The 21978-nt window shown below is 43.2% G+C and overlaps 1 protein-coding gene across 1 annotated transcript in view; it reads left to right on the plus strand.

Annotated features, from left to right (window-relative positions):
* Nucleotides 1-21527, plus strand: part of map3k9 (mitogen-activated protein kinase kinase kinase 9) — a 33652-nt gene extending 12125 nt beyond the window's left edge. Inside the window, exons 4-11 of the mRNA XM_041267048.1 lie at nt 1033-1181; nt 3708-3883; nt 5187-5430; nt 9284-9406; nt 12531-12657; nt 15787-15899; nt 17753-18427; nt 19212-21527. Coding sequence (XP_041122982.1) covers nt 1033-1181; nt 3708-3883; nt 5187-5430; nt 9284-9406; nt 12531-12657; nt 15787-15899; nt 17753-18427; nt 19212-19600 — 1996 coding nt within the window. The 3' untranslated portion in view covers nt 19601-21527. The remainder of the gene's footprint in view (nt 1-1032; nt 1182-3707; nt 3884-5186; nt 5431-9283; nt 9407-12530; nt 12658-15786; nt 15900-17752; nt 18428-19211) is intronic.
* The last annotated feature ends 451 nt before the right edge of the window (nt 21528-21978 follow it).

The following is a 21978-nucleotide window of genomic DNA, read 5'->3' on the forward strand; positions in this document are numbered from 1 at the left end:
CTTTGGCAGTTATCCTTAGTACTTTTTCTACCATTCGCACTATCCTTCTGTTCAATCTGGGGTTGATTTTCCTCTTGCGGCCACGCCCAGGGAGGTTGCCTACAGTTCCTTGGACCTTAAACTTCTTAATAATATTTGCAACTGTTGTCACAGGAACATCAAGCTGCTTGGAGATGGTCTTGTAGCCTTTACCTTTACCATGCTTGTCTATTATTTTCTTTCTGATCTCCACAGACAACTCTCTCCTTTGCTTTCTCTGGTCCATGTTCAGTGTGGTGCACACAATGATACCAAACAGCACAGTGACTACTTTTCTCCATTTAAATAGGCTGAATGACTTCTTACAAGATTGGAGACATGTGTGATACTAATTTAAAAAACTAATTAGTTTGAAATATCACTGTAATCCAATTATTTATTATCTTTTCTAAGGGGTACCAACAAATGTATCCAGGCCAATATCTCTTTTCACAGCTTCTTTGCTTTATTCTATGACATACCAAAGGCATGCAAGTATACATGATAAAATAGCTTTTAATTTCATCACTTTTCAGGAGGAATGAAGCATTATTTCAATGAGCTGTAAGGGTACCAACAAATTTGAGCACGTCTGTATCTCTAGTGCAGTACTCCTCAGAGGTTTTTGGCCACACAAACATTTGTATATTTCTCACAAGGTTGAGAACATGATCGTTGTTCTTTTGTGACATAAAACAAACATGCTGTTGTGAAATGTAACACAAAATGCAGATTTACTGAATGGCAGCTAAGCAGAGATTGTAATGGTTTTAGTTCCCCTGTAGTGTTCCAGGTTATGTTAGCTGCTGTAGCAGGCTTGTAGATTTGAGGACCACTGATCTAGAGAACTGCTGATTTCAATTGTGAAGAGACTTGGCAAGGGCTGGGCTTTCCTTAGCAGCATCCCGAGATACAGGGAAGCACGAGTATCAAATAAATATATATATATAGAGTAGTGGTGAATGCAATATGATTTGATGGTTGTAACCCCTCGCTCCCTCCTCCCTCTCCCAGTTACGGAGTGCTGCTGTGGGAGCTCCTCACTGGCGAGGTGCCCTTCCGCGGGATCGATGGACTGGCCGTGGCGTACGGCGTGGCCATGAACAAGCTGGCTCTGCCCATCCCCTCCACCTGCCCAGAGCCCTTCGCCAGGCTCATGGAGGGTAAGAAACCCCTCTCTTCTGCCACTGGCACAGGCTGGCTTTTGTTAATAGATTTCGTCCTCGTCCTGCCTATTATAACAGCTATAGATTTCAAAGCGCTTCAAAGGAAGATCGCCCCTGTGTGATCACATTAGTGCAGTCTAACCCTTCTAAGATCACTTCACAGGGGCTGAGCAAAAGAGGGGTGGAAATAAGACTCCCATTGCAGAGCAGTTCCAATCCTGGTTTTGCTATGAGTTTAATAAGACACATCTGAGCTTGTTAATGAGCTTGTATTAAAACCTGTAACTGCTATGCAAAAGGAGTCTTATTACTAGTGATGGGCAATGATATGAAAATTGTATATCGATATTGTGCACGTATTTCAATATCGATTAATATCGAAGTCTTCCAAAACACAGAAATACAATAACACAATTGCAACATCAAACATATATACATATACAGAAGTTAAGAGATATTTATATATGAAAAGCAATAAATTACTTTAACTTCGTGGTGCTTTGCTTCACAATATCCATGGAGAAAAACATGGTCTTGTTATATGGTTTTGAGGTGGCTGAACAGTAACACTGAAATATTTCTAAACCTCACTGCAGACTTTGGGGTTAATTTTCTAGCTGATCTGGAAGTTATTGAATCTTCAGCTGCTCTGTGTATAAATGCTGACTCACGACACCTCTAAAAGTATGATGTCATGCCAAATTTTGCATTATTTTGAGATGTGTTTTGATGTTTTTAAAGGACATCTAATTTATAGTACCGAATAATAGTGCAAGTATCACACAGACAAAATGCAATGAACCTCTGACGCATGCACATCTCTCAAAATAGTACAAAACAGATGGCCAATAGTGATATAATATTTGATACTGCAAACGTCTTTCTGCTGGAGGTAGTATTGTAAACATGTATGATATATCAGTGTAATATATTTCACTCCCTTTATATGTCAGAACATTTCAGTTCTGTACTGCAACACTTACTTACATGTGAGTTGGTTCTGAGACATACATTTGAATATTCAGACAAACACTGCTTGAAATGTATTCGTTGATAAAAACAACACTGTCAATAGAGACAAATTTATAAATGTGTGTTCTGTCCTTCTCATGCCATTTTGATGTACAGGGTTTCTCCTGAGAGACTTCTGTTTTCCAGCTAATTCACATCTTTTTTTTTTTAAATAATTTTTTCATGAAAAAGCCCCTCTCGTCCCAGCTCTGTGCTGGTGATACATGTCGGGTATGATTTAGTGCAGTGGTTTTCAACCTGTGGTGCACATACCTTTACTGGTACGCGGCAGGCTTGCCACTGGTATGCACCGACAGTTCTTTATGACGATATGATTCCTCAAAACACAACGCTCCCTCAATCACACCATCGTAATGTATCAGTCTGTCTGTACCACTGAATCACAGAGAAATTAGAAACTACGGTGCAGGGCTCCAGACTGCGACTAAAATGGTTACAAGTACAAAAAACAAACAAAAAAAAAAACTTTAGACAGCTGTTTTTTAGGGTTAGGCACAAAAATGCTGCATCTCCCTTTAAAAGCAAGTGTCAATATTTACAATGCGACCTGAAGTCGGTCTGTATATAAAAAAAAAAAAAAAAAAAACTGCCTATCACATGTTTTAATAAACTGAAGTGTGAGAAAGACGGTAACAATTTGATCAAATAAAAATGCTACTAAAAGTATATTAACACCAGCAGAAAGTTTTGAGTCACATGAATGGATTTTTTTTGCCTGTTGCGTCTTGCATCCCAGATATAATAGATTTAATTACATTGTTTACAGTCAGCAGTTTAAGGATGATTTGATTGTGCAAGATTCCAGCTGAGCTGATATCTCTTCAGCCAAAAAAGAAGACACAGTAATCTAAGAGCACCTTTACCATTATGTAAAACAGTGTGTAGTGTGAGTTTTGTACTAAAGCAGGGTCAGCTGTTGCAAGGAAAACAAAGTTTATTTCTCAAACTGACCATATAAAAAAAAAAAAAAAGTGAAAACAGAACCCACAGAAATACTTGGGGCTGTGTACTGTGTACTGCAGCTTACCGGTACTTGACTGCAGTAAACAAAACAAACAAACAAAAACCACCATTTACGAAGTTTAGCTCTCAGATTGTGCTAATGAAAATAATGTGGAGTATTTAATATTATAAATATAGCAAAACAAACTCACTTCAATTTAAACTTGTTTTTACTGAACAATAAACAGTATATAAATCATAAGAGCTGTCTGTGTTACATGCTGTCAGATCAGGACTTCACTAATACTGTGTCCTTATTACAACTGGACACAATTAAAGGTGCGGTCACCAATTGTATACACAACACTTGCAAAATATAAAAAAATATAAATATGCAGAGTTCATTGCAGTCATCAGCTGCATAGATTAACCATTCAGCAGAATGAGGCAACAAACAAGTGAGTACTTGAAATGAAAAGGTTGAAAACCACTGATTTAGGGGAATGATTTTGCTTGCTCTGGAAGTTCCTGTGGTTTTGTTTCAATCAGACTGCTGGAACGCAGACCCCCATGCCCGGCCCTCCTTCACCAGTATCCGGGACCAGCTGACTGCCATCGAGGAGTCAGGCTTCTTTGAGATGCCCTCCGAGTCCTTCCACTCCCTGCAGGACGACTGGAAGCTGGAGGTGGAGGAGATGTTTGAGCAGCTGCGAGCCAAAGAGAAGGTCTGTCAGTACAGAGGTTGGGCTCTGTCACCCGGGGCACTCTGTTCTTCTGAAATAGAGTTTAAACGTTAGCTAAGGTGTGTTAAGGTAATTGTAGCTGATGAAGCCATTCCAGTATATCTTACTGGTTTGTACTTCCATTAGCTCAAATGTCCAGATTTAAAAGAAATGAATGTTTAGCAAACATGTGTCTGTTGTCATAAATATGGAAGCCTAATCTAGCTGTTTACTTGTAGGAAGTGTACAACGGAGGGCAATATATTTCATATGCAATATTTCTTCATTCTCCGAATGCAATTCAATGTTGCACTCATTTATTAAAAAGTGATGGAGGGCTCCTCATGATGGCTTTTCTGATTGGATCATTATTTGCTTACTAGCTATTCCAAAATGGTTTCTGAAAAGACTCCTGATTGTGGGGAAGGAAGATGGGGAAGCATATTAGCGTTGCACTGTACACCGACACCCCTGGGTAAGGCATTGTACACTGAAGCCTGTGCAACACTGATATGCTTCCCCGCCTGACTTCCCCACAGTCAGTAAGGTATGTTTGACCTCAAAGGGGTTAAAGCTAATGAAAAAATTTCATAAACCTTACCAGCTGTGCAGCTTCTATTAGCTGTGCTGGTTTCAGAGAAGAATCGTGGAAATGAATACTGCCCTTAATGCAAACAATATTGTCATTTCAGGCTGGTTTACAGGGCTTGTATTAATAATAATAATAATAATAATAATAATAATAATAATAATAATAATAATAATTATTTATTTATTTATTATTTATTTATTTATTTATTTATTAGCAAGTGCCCTTCTCCAGGGCGACTTACTTTGTACTGTGATATTTTGAAACAATTGTATCACATTACAGAATATCACATTACAGATAAGAGCAATTGTAAAGTACAGTAAAATCAGTAGCGAAAAAAAAATCAAATAAGAGCAAAATAAAGAATAGAGAATTAACCTTCAGACAAAATCCGTCTCAATTTTATGGGGATAGATAATTTCTACACAAGGGTGAATTCTACATCTTGTATAAAAACATGCATGTGAATATTATTATACATTGTGATATAATGTATACATTGATACAACTATGACAGCTCTTGATTATATTTCATTCTAATCTCTTATAACAAAACAAATTCAGAGCTCTCAGGAAAGCCTGTGCTTCTGGGTACCAGGCTATGAGAGCCTCCCAATAGGGCACCAGGCACCAGGGTGAATAATGAATGTTGAATGGATGCTGTCAAAATAAAGTCCCTGCCGATTGATAATGGATTCCGCCCTCCTTCCTAAGGAGCTGCATTCTTGGGAGGAGGAGCTGAGCCGAGCTGCACTGCAGCAGAAGAACCAGGAGGAGGCGCTGCGCAGGCGCGAGCAGGAGCTGGCTGAGAGAGAGATTGATATCCTGGAGAGGGAGCTGAATATCATCATCCACCAGCTGTACCAGGAGAAGCCTCGCGTGGAGAGCCGCAAGGGCAAGTTCCGCCGCAGCCGGCTTAAACTGAGGGACGGGAACAACCGGATCAGCCTGCCCTCGGGTACAGCACCGTATACAGCTGCACAATACCATACAATACCGTACACTACAGTACAGCACCATATACAGCTATACAATACCATACACTGCTGTGCACACCATATACAGCTATACAATACCATACACTACTGTGCACACCATATACAGCTATACAATACCGTACACTGCAGTACAGCACCATATACAGCTATACAATACCATACACTACTGTACACACCATATACAGCTATACAATACCATACACTACTGTACACACCATATACAGCTATACAATACCATACACTACTGTACACACCATATACAGCTATACAATACCATACACTACTGTACACACCATATACAGCTATACAATACCATACACTACTGTACACACCATATACAGCTATACAATGCCATACACTGCAGTACAGCACCATATACAGCTATACAATACCATACACTACTGTACAGCTATACAATACCATACACTACTGCACCATATACAGCTATACAATACCATACACTACTGTACACACCATATACAGCTATACAATACCATACACTACTGTACAGCACCATATACAGCTATACAATGCCATACACTGCAGTACAGCACCATATACAGCTATACAATACCATACACTACTGTACACACCATATACAGCTATACAGTACCATACACTACTGTACACACCATATACAGCTATACAATACCATACACTACTGTACACACCATATACAGCTATACAATGCCATACACTGCAGTACAGCACCATATACAGCTGCACAATAGTGTACAGTTCAGTACAGCACCATATACAGCTACACAATACCGTACACTACAGTACAGCACCATATACACAATACTATACAGCACCATATACTGCACAATACAATACCATACACTATACAGTACAATACCATACACTGCAGTACAGCACCATATACAGCTATACAATACCATACAATACCATACACTGCAGTAGAGCATCATATACAGCTATACAATACCATACACTAACATACACTGCAGTACAGCACCATATACAGCTATGCAATACCATACACTACATTACACTGCAGTACAGCACTATTTACAGATATACAATAACATACACTGCAGTACAGCACAATACAATACCATACTCTGCAGTACAGCACAGCACAATATAATACCATATACTGCAGTACAGCACTGTACAATACAGCACAATACCATACAATACAGCACAGCACAATACAATATAATACAATACCATACACTACAGTACAGCACATTACAATACAATACCATACACTGCAGTACAGCACTGTACAATACAGCACAACACAATAAAATACCATACAATACCACACAGCACAATGCAATACCACCCAGCACAATACAATAATAGTACAGCACCGTGCAATACAGCACCATTCAGTACCACACAGCACCATACAATACCATACACTACAGTGCAGTACCATACAATACCACGCAGCATAGTACAATACCATACAATGCCATACAGCACCATACAATACAATGCAAATCAATACAGCACCATACAATCCAATACAAAACAATAAAGCACCACACAATCCAATATAAAACCATACAGCACCATACAATCCAATACAAAACCATACAGCATCATACAATCCAATACAAAACCGTACAGCACCATACAATCCAATACAAAACCATACAGCACCGTACAATCCAATAGAAAACAATACAGCACCATACAATCCAATACAAAACAATACAGCACCATACAATCCAATCCAAAACCATACAGCACCATACAATCCAATACAAAACCATACAATCCAATACAAAACAATACAGTACCATACAATCCAATACAAAACAATAGAGCACCATACAATCCAATACAAAACAATACAGCACCGTACAATCCAATACAAATCAATACAGCACTGTACAATCCAATACAAAACAATACAGCACCTTACAAACCAATACAGCACCGTACAATCCAATACAAAACCATACAGCACCATACAATCCATACACAAAATACAGCACCATACAATCCAATACAAAACAATACAGCACCATACAATCCAATACAAATCAATACAGCACCGTACAATCCAATACAAAACAATACAGCACCATACAATCCAGTACAAAACAATACAGCACCATACAATCCAATACAAAACAATACAGCACCATACAATCCAATACAAATCAATACAGCACCATACAATCCAATACAAAACAATACAGCACCATACAATCCAATACATACAGCACCATACAATCCAATACAAAACAATACAGCACCGTACAATCCAATACAAAACAATACAGCACCATACAATCCAATACAAAACCATATAGCACCATACAATCCATACACAAAATACAGCATCATACAATCCAATACAAAACAGTACAGCACCATTCAATCCAATACAAATCAGTACATCACCGTACAATCCAGTACAAAACAATACAGCACCATACAATCCAGTACAAAACAATACAGCACCATACAATCCAATACAAAACAATACAGCACCGTACAATCCAATACAAAACAATACAGCATCATACAATCCAATACAAAACAATACAGCACCGTACAATCCAATACAAAACAATACAGCATCATACAATCCAATACAAATCAATACAGCACTGTACAATCCAATACAAAACAATACAGCACCTTACAAACCAATACAGCACCATACAATCCAATACAAAACCATACAGCACTGTACAATCCAATAGAAAACAATACAGCACCATACAATCCAATACAAATCAATACAGCACCATTCAATCTAATAAAAATCAATACAGCACCATACAATCCAGTACAAAACAATACAGCACCATACAACCCAGTACAAAACAATACAGCATCATACAATCCAATACAAATCAATACAGCACCGTACAATCCAATACAAAACCATACAGCAACTTACAAACCAATACAGCACCGTACAACACAGTACAAAGCCATACAATACAATACAGCACAACAAAAAGCCATACAATATCTTACAGCACCACACAAGACTATTGTATTGATGTAGTGCCTTTAATGGCAAACCATATCACATGAAAATAACTGAGTACAGGTCTGAAATGCCACTGTTAGCTTAATTCATGTATTCCTCTTGTTGTTTAGATTCACTTTGTCTATCATTTGCTATTTCAGTCGTTACACATCCTGGGGACTTTTTAAAACTAAGAAGCTTAAAGCACCCCTGTGTCCTCAGTACGACTCAAGCATGTCTTCTCTCTAAGTGCAGCTGGTACACCAATGTGTAACCATTACCCTGTCCCCCTGCAACACTCTGCCCCTAGTGGATGGAAGAAACATATTGGTAACATCCACTGAAAAAAATGAACTACAAACTGAATCCAAACAAGAAGAATGCATGAGATACTGTAACTGATATCCCAGACCCATAACCAGCTGCAATTTAAAATAATAGAAAAAAACAGAATTAGTGAAACGAACCTCACTGAACTAAGCAGTCCAAAAAAGACGGACGAGATGAAGGCCAAACGATCTGGTTCTGCTGTGAGTGGATTTGTTGCTCATAGATTAGTTGTTAAGTTTTTTAATCGGTTCACTACTCTAATGCAGCTAATGGAAGGAAGCCAGATTAGGGACATGCTGGGGAATGAAATGAGCATCATACTGTGGGAACACAAACAACATTGTTGCAGAAGGGAGCGTTATCTGGATATACTGCAATACTCATAAGAGAAAATACATTTTGAGAAATGTGTTGACCAGCTGATTTTATATGTGAATAAAAATATTAAAACAACCCCCTCTCTCTCTTCTCTCCCCTCTCCTTTTCCTCATTTGTCCCTCTCCTCTCTCTCACTGCAGATTTCCAGCACAAGATCACAGTGCAGGCCTCCCCGACGCTGGACCGCAGGAAAAGTCTGATGAGCAGCAGCTCTAGCCCCCCTGCCAGCCCCACCATCATCCCCCGACTGAGAGCCATCCAGCGTGAGTGTCTCACTACACTGCATAGACACTACACTGCAGACAGGGAGACACACAGTGCCTCACTACACTGCGCAGACAGGGAGACACAGTGCCTCGCTACACTGCACAGACAGGGAGACACACTGCCTCGCTACACTGCACAGACAGGGAGACACAGTGCCTCGCTACACTGCACAGACAGGGAGACACAGTGCCTCACTACACTGCACAGACAGGGAGACACAGTGCCTCACTACACTGCAGACAGGGAGACACAGTGCCTCGCTACACTGCGCAGAAAGGGAGACACAGTGCCTCACTACACTGCACAGACAGGGAGACACACTGCCTCGCTACACTGCACAGACAGGGAGACACAGTGCCTCACTACACTGCACAGACAGGGAGACACAGTGCCTCACTACACTGCAGACAGGGAGACACAGTGCCTCACTAAACTGCGCAGACAGGGAGACACAGTGCCTCGCTAAACTGCGCAGACAGGGAGACACAGTGCCTCGCTGCACTGCGCAGACAGGGAGACACAGTGCCTCGCTGCACTGCGCAGACAGGGAGACACAGTGCCTCGCTGCACTGCGCAGACAGGGAGACACAGTGCCTCGCTACACTGCGCAGACAGGGAGACACAGTGCCTCGCTACACTGCAGACAGGGAGACACAGTGCCTCACTACACTGCGCAGACAGGGAGACACAGTGCCTCGCTACACTACGCAGACAGGGAGACACAGTACCTCACTACACTGCATAGACACTAAACTGCAGACAGGGAGACACACAGTGTCTCACTACACTGCGCAGACAGGGAGACATAGTGCCTCGCTACACTGCACAGACAGGGAGACACACTGCCTCACTACACTGCATAGACACTACACTGCAGACAGGGAGACACACAGTGCCTCCTACACTGCGCAGACAGGGAGACACAGTGCCTCGCTACACTGCACAGACAGGGAGACACACTGCCTCGCTACACTGCACAGACAGGGAGACACAGTGCCTCGCTACACTGCACCTCACTACACTGACAGGGAGACACAGTGCCTCGCTACACTGCACAGACAGGAGACACAGTGCCTCACTACACTGCAGACAGGGAGACACAGTGCCTCGCTACACTGCGCAGACAGGGAGACACAGTGCCTCGCTACACTGCGCAGACAGGGAGACACAGTGCCTCGCTACACTGCGCAGACAGGGAGACCCACTGCCTCACTACACTGCGCAGACAGGGAGACCCACTGCCTCACTACACTGCACAGACTATATTTTTTTTACATTTTGACCAGTTTACACTAGACACTGCGCAGACAGGGAGACCCACTGCCTCACTACACTGCACAGACTATATTTTTCTTCCCATGTACCCACATGGACCTCTCAGAACTGCATTTCCCATCATCCTCCTGCTCATTGGTAAATCCATCTCAGTTACATATGTGAGCAGGAGGATGATGGGACATGTAGTTCTGAGCGGTCTGTGTGGGTACATGTGAAGCCATTTTGAGGCAGGGAATGTAATTTAAGAAGTTTAAAAAAGTGGTCAAAATGTAAAAAAAAAAAATAATAATTAAACCAATACACAACCTTACATAAAGAGTTGTAGCAACACATGGGAACATGTAACACAATAAAATATAAAGGTCCATATGTACCCTTTAATATGTCACAAAACTATATGCCAAAAGGAAATTCTCTTTACACTACTTATGGAAACACTGTCCAGTCATTTAATTTTTTAAATTGCTTTCCACCCACCTCTTCTTCGTATTCCGGTGTGTGTTTTATATGCACATCGACTGAAGTTGGCGACTCAGTGAGTACGATAATTGCGTTAGAAGTGTTGCGGGACCAGCACTGGTATTAACGACCCAAACCCCCAGTTCATTATTTGTCGGGAGGTTTTATCAAACGAAGCTTAAACTAGCAAAATTGAGAGGCCATTTATCTACAAAGCATTCAGAATGTGAAAAAATAGCCTTTTTAAATAAACACAACAAACTGGAACTTTGCCTTCAGCAACTTTCAATGCACACAATGACAATATAGGTTAGGTATGTCATATAAATACTTTACTTTCTACATGTACTTATACACATAAATCTGCAAATTAGTTTCAAAATGCTGTTGTGAAAAAATGCATGGCGTGGTCCCTGGGGAAAATCCAAACACCAAGGTGGTCCTTACATTGAAAAAGGTTGTGAAGCACTGGTCTAGATCATTATTTACACATCATTATTTAACTGGCTTTAACTCTTCCAGCAAAATCGTCCTTTCTCAACTGGATCTGTGATGTGACGTGGTTTGAGAAATTATTTTTTAGCTGGTTCAGTTGAGTTCGTTAAAGGGGAAATGTCTGTATGAGACACAGTTTCAGAGGGTACAGCAGTTAAAGCTGCACATTCCCGGCAGTCACTGCAGTAAAGGTTTTTCAGTATGTGCCCCACAGTGCCTTACAGCTTGCGTCTTCCAAGTTAAGAGAAAGCACATTTATATTCACAGTAAGTTGGTTTAAAAGGTAGGCATATTGGTTTAAGGAATTGCCATATAATAAAGACTGTGTTTTTCAATGTACATAACATATTTCCATTTTTATATTAAAAAAGCAGGGATAATATTAACCTCATTAGCCCTTATTTAAACAGAGCCTGGTGTGAACACATTTATTATTGATATACTTGCGGCTATTCTGTATCTATGCATATAAAGGCAGTAGATATGAATCACTGGTATGAATCAGTGTTTTCACACAATTGTGGAGCCCACATTTTCTAAAACCCAGGATCTTTTATCAAGAAACTTATATATATATAATATATCATGGTGCCTGTATTAAGATTTCATTAACCCATTAAGTACCAAATATTTTTTTCTTTGAAAAAAACAGAACACAAGCTATATTGATATAATTTAATATTACTTTTAGACATAACTTTTAAATTAGAGTAAGTTATCATAACAGTATAGTCTGTTATAACAGCCTGTCCTCAAATGAGGACAAAGGTACCTAATGGGTTCAGGTGTTGGTGTAGTGCAGCCCCCGGTCTTCAGCGGATGTTCAGTTCTGAGCCGGAGACAGACCTCGTGGCAATGCTGTGTTTTATTGGCATGTTTGTTTTGCAGTGACCCCCGGAGACAGTAACCAGGGCTGGGGGCGCAATGCTGCCTTCCAGCCGGATGGAGACGAGGAAGAGAGGAAGGGCCACAGGAGGAAGGGCCGAACCTGGGGGCTGCAATGCGGGGAGGAGAGGTGAGAGTGAGGGGCCAGGAACATGTTCACTGTCACTGTCTAGTAGAGAGTGACAGTGAACATGTTCCTGGCCCCTCAACACTTCCTAAAGCTGAATTTCTCTGAAGAATGCCCACTAAGAGTTTGCAGCTGTAATTTCTGCCCTTCTTTAAATGGGATTTTGTTGAGGTTTTCCATTTACTAGCTGGCAGTTGCCACAGTTTCAGAACAGACAGAAATCGCAGTTGCGCACACGTACTGGTCATTTCTAAAACCACCTCACTTCAGAAATTCAGCTTGTGCATTTAGGGCCAATGGTAAACCAGTCATAGAGGGCAGAAGGACACCGAAACCAATTCACACAATTAATCTTACAAATAAAAAAATGTAAATGGATAAGTCAGATTTTATATATATGTATGTATGTATGTATGTATGTATGTGTGTGTGTGTATAATATATGTGTGTATATATATATATATAATATATATATATATATATATATATATATATATATATATATATATATATATATAGAGAGAGAGAGAGAGAGAGAGAGAGAGAGAGAGAGAGAGAGAGAGAGAGAGAGAGAGAGAGAGAGAGAGAGAGAGAGAGAGAGAAAATCTCTACCGATCATCAAATTTAAACTTATCACTATTATAACACTGTGGCAGGCTGGCGAGTGGACAGAGGCCCAGAGACAGACTGTAGTTCAAAAAATATATACTTTTATTATAAATTAACGCAAAATAAACGTGCACAAGGGCAAAACAAAGATGTTTAAACACAAATACCTAAACAAAGAAAACAAAACTTACAAAAATAAGGTTTCCAGGCTGGGCAATGCCTTCACTGGATTCAAAATTTCAAAACCACAAAAAACCACCAACCTGCTTCCTCAGCTCCCTCCTCTCTACTGGGAGGCTGAGGTCTCCTTTTATGCCAGGTGGCTAAATGATAATTGATTAATTACATTAGTTGATTGCTCCCACCTGGGGCAATCAACCTGGGCAGGGAGGAGAATTTATCTCTATCCCTGCCAGTATTTCCAAGGGCAGAGCCCTGCTCTGCCACAAACACATTTATTAAAAAAAAGGTATATAAATGATGGACAATGGCTAAATGTGTTTGGTTTTTTTTTAATCACTCAATCGTTCATCCTTGACCATGAAATGCTTGCGTTACTATGACTGAAGCATATGCACTTAATCACCTGCTTAGTGAGACAGTTGATTGGACACTGGATATGGAGTGATTTCCAGTGTTGAATTGCAAGCTTGAATAAAAGCATTAAAGAAAATCACAGAAATAAAAAGCAATATGCCACATCTGTCAAGAGAGCAGCGCCTTCATGCAATCGGCATGTTGGAGGCTGGACTAGGGCAGCGTACTGTGGCTCTCCGTCTTGGGTGCTCGCAGCCAGCAATTTCATACCTGGCGAGACGGTGTAACCGGACACACCCTGTCAATGACAGGCCATGAACTAGGAGACCAAGAGTCACAATACCTGCCAAAGATTGACAGCATTTGTTAATCAGCACTATAAAATGTTACTGCACCTGCTGTGAAACAGAGTTTGTCATTTTTAGAACACATCTAGTGAATTTTATCCAAATATTAGTGATATGTTTCTTTTGATGCTCAGTATATACAGTGCCTTGAAAAAGTCTTCACACCCTTGAACATTTTTCTCATTCTGCTACCTAAAAAACTACAATTCAAAATGCATTAAAGTATTTGTTTCATTGATCTATACAACATCATCTGCACTTTCAACGTGAAAGAACAATTATAGAAATATTCAAAAAGTCATTAAAAATAATAATAAAAAAAAAAAAAAGTCTTGATTGCATAAGTCTTCACACCCTTTGTCATAGCAAGCTGTTTCTGCTGTGTAAAGTGAATTTGAAGCAAATGACAAAACATGCCAATCAAGGAGCTGCCAAAAGAACAAAGCCAGTAGCCGTGACTTAAGGAAACTGCTGAGGGAGGTCACTCTGAGGCCCAAGATTACTTTAAAAGAACTACAGAGATCTCGGGCTGAGATTGGGGAAAATGTTCACTGTTCAACAATTTCCAGAGTACTCCACAAACATGGCCTGTTTGGGAGGGTGGCAAGAAAGAAGCCACTGCTGAAAAAAAGCCATATGATGAGCCACATAGCTTTTGCACGGGGGACACTGCACGCATGTGGGAGAAGGTTTTGTGGTCTGATGAGACCAAAGTGGAACTTTTTGGTCTCAGTGCTAAGCAATATGTGTGGCGTAAACCAAACACGGCACATCACCCTGCTAACACCATCCCTACAGTAAAGCATGGTGATGGCAGCATTATGTTTTGGGGGTGCTTTGCAGCAGCAGGGACAGGGAGGCTTGTGAAGATTGAGGGAAGATGGATAGTGCAAAGTACAGACAGATCCTGGAGGAAAACCTGTTCCAGTCTGCCAGAGACCTGGGACTGAGGAGAAGATTCACCTTTCAGCAAGGCAATGATCCTAAGCACAAAGCAAAAGCAACAATGGAGTGGCTCAGCAAGAAGAAAGTGAATGTCCTCGAGTGGCCTAGTCAAAGCCCAGACCTGAATCCTATAGAAAATATGTGGCAAGACTTGAAGACTGCAGTCCACAGACGATCCCCAGCCAACTTGAAAGAGCTTGAGCTATTCTGCCAAGAAGAATGGGCAAAAACTGCACCATCCCGCTGTGCTAAGGTGGTAGACACTTATCCAAAACGACTCATGGCTGTTATTGCTGCAAAAGGGGCTTGCACCAAGTATTGAAGGGGTGTGAAGACTTATGCAATCAAGACTTTTTTTTTTTTTTTAATGACTTTTTGAATATTTCTGTAATTGTTCTTTCACGTTGAAAGTGTAGGTGATGTTATGTACGTCAGTGAAACAAACTCCTGCTTTAATGCATTTTGAATTGTAGTTTTTTAGGCAGTAGAATGTGAAAAATGTTCAAGGGTGTGAAGACTTTTTCAAGGCACAGTGTGGCTATATATATATATATATAAAATCGGATTTAAGCCTAGTTTGAAAAACCCCTGCAGATTTGAAGATATTTAACAATATGACTGTTTGAACAGCTTTAAAAGCCTGCCGTCAGCCCCGAAGTGTAACCCATTGTCTCGTCTGCTCTGTGTTTTGAAGTGTGAAGGTGCTGGGCGATGGGAACAAGCAGCGGTCCTGCAGCGCCCCCAGCCTGGCCCGGGCCCCCCGGGGCAGCCCTGCGGTGCCAGGGGTCCCCAGCCTCATGGAGATGGGTAAGAACTGGGGGTACCTCTCCTCTACAGCCAACAGACAGAGCCTTCTACTGCGAAATGTGGCATTATAGTCAAGTAGTTATAATGCAGCCCCAGATGAAACTGGAATTGAATTATAAGCTTTATATCTTGTTTCAGTTCAAGCACAGAACATCACATCTCGACTGTGTTAATACATTTCCTTACCCATTCGTGCTCTTTCTAAAATTTCTGAAATGACTGTTTCCTTTCTCCATTGATTTGCTATTTGAGTTTGCTAGCAGGTGTTCTGAAGATGACAATGATTTGTACTCACCTCACCCCATACAGAGCTTGAAAGAGGTCATAGTGAGAAATTATGAGGACCCTGTGTATGTGTGTGTGTGCACTGGGTAAGAGCTGTTATAAGGATTGCTGCTCCTTTATTAACATGAATGTATGACTTATTTGGTTTCTGGCAGCTCAAACTGTACCAAATTATTTCTGTTATAATACATTTCTAAAAATGTTTAAAAAAAAAATTGCACAAAATGAAGGAACTGCTATTAAATATTGTAGCAGGGAGAGATCTGTGCTGACTCTGCTGGCGTGTTCACAGTACTGCTGGAAGAGGGCGGCAGCCTTCCAACAACCGCCTGTGAGTCATGGCAGTGACACGGGGAGGTGGGAACTTGGGTGTGTGGACTTTCCCCCTCTCTGAATGGCTGAGAGGCGAGAAAAATCATAGCATCATCGAGAAGGAGTGTCTCGCAGTAAAATGGGCAGTCGAGGCACTCCGGTACTACCTCCTGGGGCGACACTTCACCCTGGTTACAGATCATGCCCCCTTAGCATGGCTTCACCGGATGAAAGATAGCAACACCAGAATCACACGGTGGTACTTGGCCTTACAGCCCTATGCCTTCAGGGTAGTCCACCGAGCAGGAAAGCTGCATCAAAACGCAGACTTTTTCTCTCGGGAAGGCATGGGGGTGTAGGAGTTTCTAATGAACCAGTGGTGTCATTCTGAGGGGAAGGCTATGTAGCAGGGAGAGATCTGTGCTGACTCTGCTGGCGTGTTCACAGTACTGCAGGAAGAGGGCGGCAGCCTTCCAACAACCGCCTGTGAGTCATGGCAGTGACACGGGGAGGTGGGAAGGTAGGTGTGTGGACTTTCCCCCTCTCTGAATGGCTGAGAGGCGAGTCTTGGCAGATTGCTAGCCCTATATAAAAAATGCTCTGCTGTTTCCTCAGGTCTGCCTTTGTAGACGCGCTGTGTGTGTGCGGAAGCGCTGGTCGAGGACGGAGAGACCAGCTGAGAACAGCGAACAAGTCAGAGAGTGACAGTGGGGAACCCTTGGGCAGACCCCGAACTATTGTGTAGAGCAGGCAGGGAGCCGACAGAGTAGGACGGTGATCCGGGTCATGCGGGTAGCGGCGACCGGGATAACGCTGCCGAGTGCAGCACCTTTTATTTGTAGTTTTATTACTGTTTTATTTTCCCTTGTTCTTTTCGCCTTCTTTCGTTTTCATTATTATTTCTTTGAGCACCTGCGAGTGCACTTGCTGTTCGCGTACCAGCTGTGGTATTTCCGTGGTGCTGTCTATCATCGTTGATAGGCAGCCCACGGCCAACAGTGCCCTCTGCCGGGGAAAAATAAGAACTGGTCTAAAAATAAAACTGGGCACCTGTGTGGTGTTTTCAATTACACCTGTCTGTCTCCTAGTCAGTGAATTACCCACACCCCTTCCACAATATATAAAGTGTTTTTCTAACTTTACAACTATGGTGTTTGTTTAATGTATGAGTTGGCACTGTACACAAGATGGAATTGTAACCAATCCTTCACAGCTGATTTATCCTACTTGCTTTATAATTACCTTTTTTTTTGCAGAGGATGAAGAAGACTGTTTCATCAAGGAGGTGGAAAACACGACCCCGCCCACAACCCACCCCAGCCACACCTACCTCTGCATCCCCTTCCATCGGGGGGAGGGGGAGGGGCCTGTCACTGAGGGCAGCGGGGAGTACAGCCCTCCTGTCTCCGCCCCCGACACTCCCACCACCATCACCACCAGCAGCAGTGTGAAGCGAAGCCCTTCCATGGCCAGCAGGTCTGAGCTGGTACTGCTGGGCTGTGGGGCTGTGTTGGCTGCCGTAGGGCTGGGCCTGGACCTGCTGGGGGTCAGCAGGCAGGGGGAGCGGCAGACCAAGAGGGAGGGCTTCTTCCACCGCCGCAGCGCCAGCTCCCCCTCTCGCAAGCTGTTCCCCAAGGAGAGTTCCCTCCCCCCAGCCGCTCTCCCCTCCTCCCTGTCCTCTCTCTCGGACTGTAACTCCATGCGCTCCCTGCTGCACTCTGACAGCGAGGAGCTGCTGGCCTACCGCCTTCCAGGGGCACTGGCGAACCCTCTGGTCAACACCCACCTGGAGAGCTTCAAACGGCACCCGCGCCAGTCCCTGACCCCCACTCACCTCCCCGCCCCCAGCGCACCACGCCAGCCCCTGCGCAGGACCCCCTCCGACGGGGCCATCAAGAGGGGCACTGCAGAGGGGGCCCGTGCCGGGACAGGTCAGTACCGGCCATTCTGAAACACCAGCCTGAGCTCAGCTGAGAGCCATGAAAGACCAGACAACCTTTTATAGCAAAGCAGGTTCATCAGATCTCACCATGGGTATAGTTTGAGCCACAACGTCGAAATAAGCTTGATTTGATATTGTTTGTGAAATTTGATTGACGATGTCCTCTTCAGCAATGTGCTTAAAAACTTGTCTGGTGTTTTCATGTGCCTCCCACAAGCACCGTTTGCAGTAAGACACGCTGTGCGGGTTTCACAGCGATATGTTTTATAACATAATCCTGATTGTTTTCATATTTTCATTCACACACATTGGGGTATAAATCACCTGAGGAATACTTGCCAGGACAGGAGAATTTCTCTTCTAAGCGTCACAGTGAATTCAGATCACGCTTCCTCCCACAATGCTGCTCTTAATTCAGTCAGAACACCTGCATCATTGCAGGAGGGAGCGGGATGTTTTGAAAGAAGAAATTATACTTTCCATTTTAGTCACAATGTGGAATTTTCTACTTGTAAAAAGTTAATTACAGACTGGAGGAAACCCTCTGAAAACATCCCCCTAAGTTTAGCAGTGAAACGTTGCAGTTTACACTTTTATCAGTATGATTGAGGTAAAACTAGGAGAAACTCAGAAGACAAACTTTCAGCTAATGCTGATAGCGTGATTGAGGTTAACCATGAGAAACTAAGGAAACCAACGTTTTACCTTCATCAGTTTTCTTCACAGAAACATATCATTTGAACTCGCCTCCCTGTCTCCATCTCTCTCTGCAGCCAGCAGCCCAAGGCGTGACGACACGCCGGTCCCCCGTCTCCCGGACCCCAATCTGGTGTTCCCCCCGACCCCTCGGCGCCGCTGCCCCGCCTCTCTGCAGGACCCCACCCCCGAGCGTCCCAAGACCCTGGACTTCCTGTCACGGCCCCGGCCCACCGCCCGGCCTCGCCTGGACCCCTGGGGGCGCTGCGACTCCCCGGCACACAGCTCCAGCACCGGCACCCCCCCCACCCTGGACTCAAGTGGGGGCAGTGGGGGGAGCGCGCCCGAGGAGAGGCCTGGGCTGCTTGACCAGGACGTGGAGGGGCAGAGCCGCGACCCCACCCTCCCCCTCTGCAGCGCGTACAGCTGGGCCCCCTACCGCCTCAAACACAACTTCTGGTCCTAGCGTGCCTGCCACCCCTCCACCACACCAACAGCAGAGCCCACACATGCTGGCAAGGCACTTTACTGTTGGGATTTTAGTATTATTATTTATTCATATTTATTATTGCTTTTTAAGTGCTGCCAAATTGAAAACCCAACCATTCCCAAATCTTCCTCCCAACATTGATTTGCTTTTTGTGCGGTTTGCAATCATTCTGAGTGGTTCTTATTGCAATTCATAATATATTGTTTTATTCATTTTCCTTTTTGTGTGTTAAGGTACTTTGACTTTGAGTTGAGGAACTGCTCTTCAGTTCGAATTGCCTGCCATAGACATAATGTAACCCAGGCTATACAAAGTGTCTTGAATCAGTAAGAGCTCAGGTATGTATTCTCAGCAATACAAAAGAAAACTCAATTGAAAATGGCAGATCACTAAATGGCGCTATCCCCTCTTTCGGCTGTTCTGTCCTGGGTTACACATATCTATGGCAGGCAGCTGCAACCGAAAAGCAGTTCCTAAACTCAGGTCCAGTTTGAGTCATTGCAATAAAAAACTCACCGAACGCTTGTAAACATTACGAAAGGATATTCTGAAGCTTCTTGCTTGTAACCAAGGTTGATCCAATTCCAATCGGAAGCATCCTATAAGGACTCTCTTCCTCAGCATGGTCAGATCAGAACTCTTTGAAGACTGCTGGTTTGTGGTGGTGGGGCATTCATTAACAGTGTTACCCTTACTACTCAGACCGCTTGCTCACTCAATATCTTTGTATCCCTGCATAGATGATTGTCCTTCAAACAGAAGATTTTAACAAGCAAGCTGTCCCGCCAGTGCAGTGGCACCCTAGGTCCATTTAGAATGACTGTCTGGTGGGATATTTTGTTCCAAAATGTTTTTCCTGCAGCGACTGGTATCATGTTGAATGTTGTGTACATTTAGACCGTATGGTCTGGCCAGCTCTTCTTCTGAGATTAACTGTGTATTGGGATGGAGGGACCAGCAGATAGATGGACTGGAAACCGCTATGCAAAGCCAGAGGAGGATATCATTGCCCCTCTCCATTCCTGGCTGCAGTCCAGCTTTAACTGCATAGCAACCCAATTGTCCAGATCAGACCTGTATTGCTCCAGTGCACTCCCCTGCATTCTCCAGATCAGACCCCTCTGCCGTGCATCTCCCGCTGAAATGGAACTGCCAAGCAGGGCTGGGACCAGCATGAATGTAGCAAGCCAGCTGAATGTCTAACTGTCCTGTAATCTTACTGCTGGTTGTGCGTCACTTTCTCTGTGTCAGTTTGCTCCACTTGCCTCCCACGGGGAACTCAAAGTGGGCATGTTCTGGCCATTCATCTGCTGTGAGTAGCCAGGCAGCGACCAGCTTCAGGCTCCATTCTCCCACCCTGTGTTTCTAATTAAATATTGTTACGGAGTAACTTTTTTTGTGGGTAAGAATTAGCACAGTTAGCTAAGGCATTCATGTTTTGAGAATCATACTGTATCATGTTCTGTTTCAATCATCACGTCCTGGTGTCTTTCCAAAACTCAGCAGTTTAAAAGAGATCTCAATCATATCTTCTTGCTACATACAGCAGAAACCCCAGAGTGTAACCAATAAGCTGTCCCCCTGCAACACCCTGCAGTCTAGTGGATTTATGAAATCCTGTGTTTGTTCTTTGTGGTATTTCACAGTGATGTACAGTACTTCTTCCACTCAGCGGGGGCAGTGTTGTTAGAGGAGAGGTTGGTTGTTACACTCTGGTGTACCAGATGTACTTGAAGGTTAGAAATGATTCTGAAGGGCTCCCGAGTGACACACCCTTTAGTCTGGACGTCACCGGTTTGAGTCCAGGCTATTCCACAGCCGACCGGGGACCAGTGTGTCCTTGGCTTACCGCGCACCAGTGACCCCTGTGGTCTGGCCAAGCGCCTGCAGACGTGCCTGTAAGCTGCCCAGGACTGCATTGTCCTCCAACGCTGTAACTCTGGGTGGCTGCATGGTGAGTCTGCAGTGTGTAAAGAAGCGGGCGGCTAACGGCACACACTTCGGAGGAGAGCGTGTGTTCGTCTTCGCCGCTCACGAGTCAGCGCAGGGGTGGTAGCAGAAAACAATAAAAATAATTGGTGACCACTACATTATTAAAGTTAAAAAAATAAATGATTCTGAGAGCTCTGCGTTACTAAATTTTCTATTCTAAACATGTAGCTGCTATATCGCAGACCATTATTTTAACATGTTGTTTTGGATTGTATTTTATGCCGCTAATGTAATATCTTGAGGTTTGTAGGACACGTGATCGTTCAAACTGACCACGTTTTACACATCACCAAACATGGTGCCGTGATGCACGATCAAGAACGTGTTGAGAGGATCGGAGAACTCTGTGGCCTTACATATTA

The sequence above is a fragment of the Polyodon spathula genome, chromosome 12, assembly GCF_017654505.1.
Source record: "Polyodon spathula isolate WHYD16114869_AA chromosome 12, ASM1765450v1, whole genome shotgun sequence".
NCBI lineage: Eukaryota > Metazoa > Chordata > Actinopteri > Acipenseriformes > Polyodontidae > Polyodon > Polyodon spathula.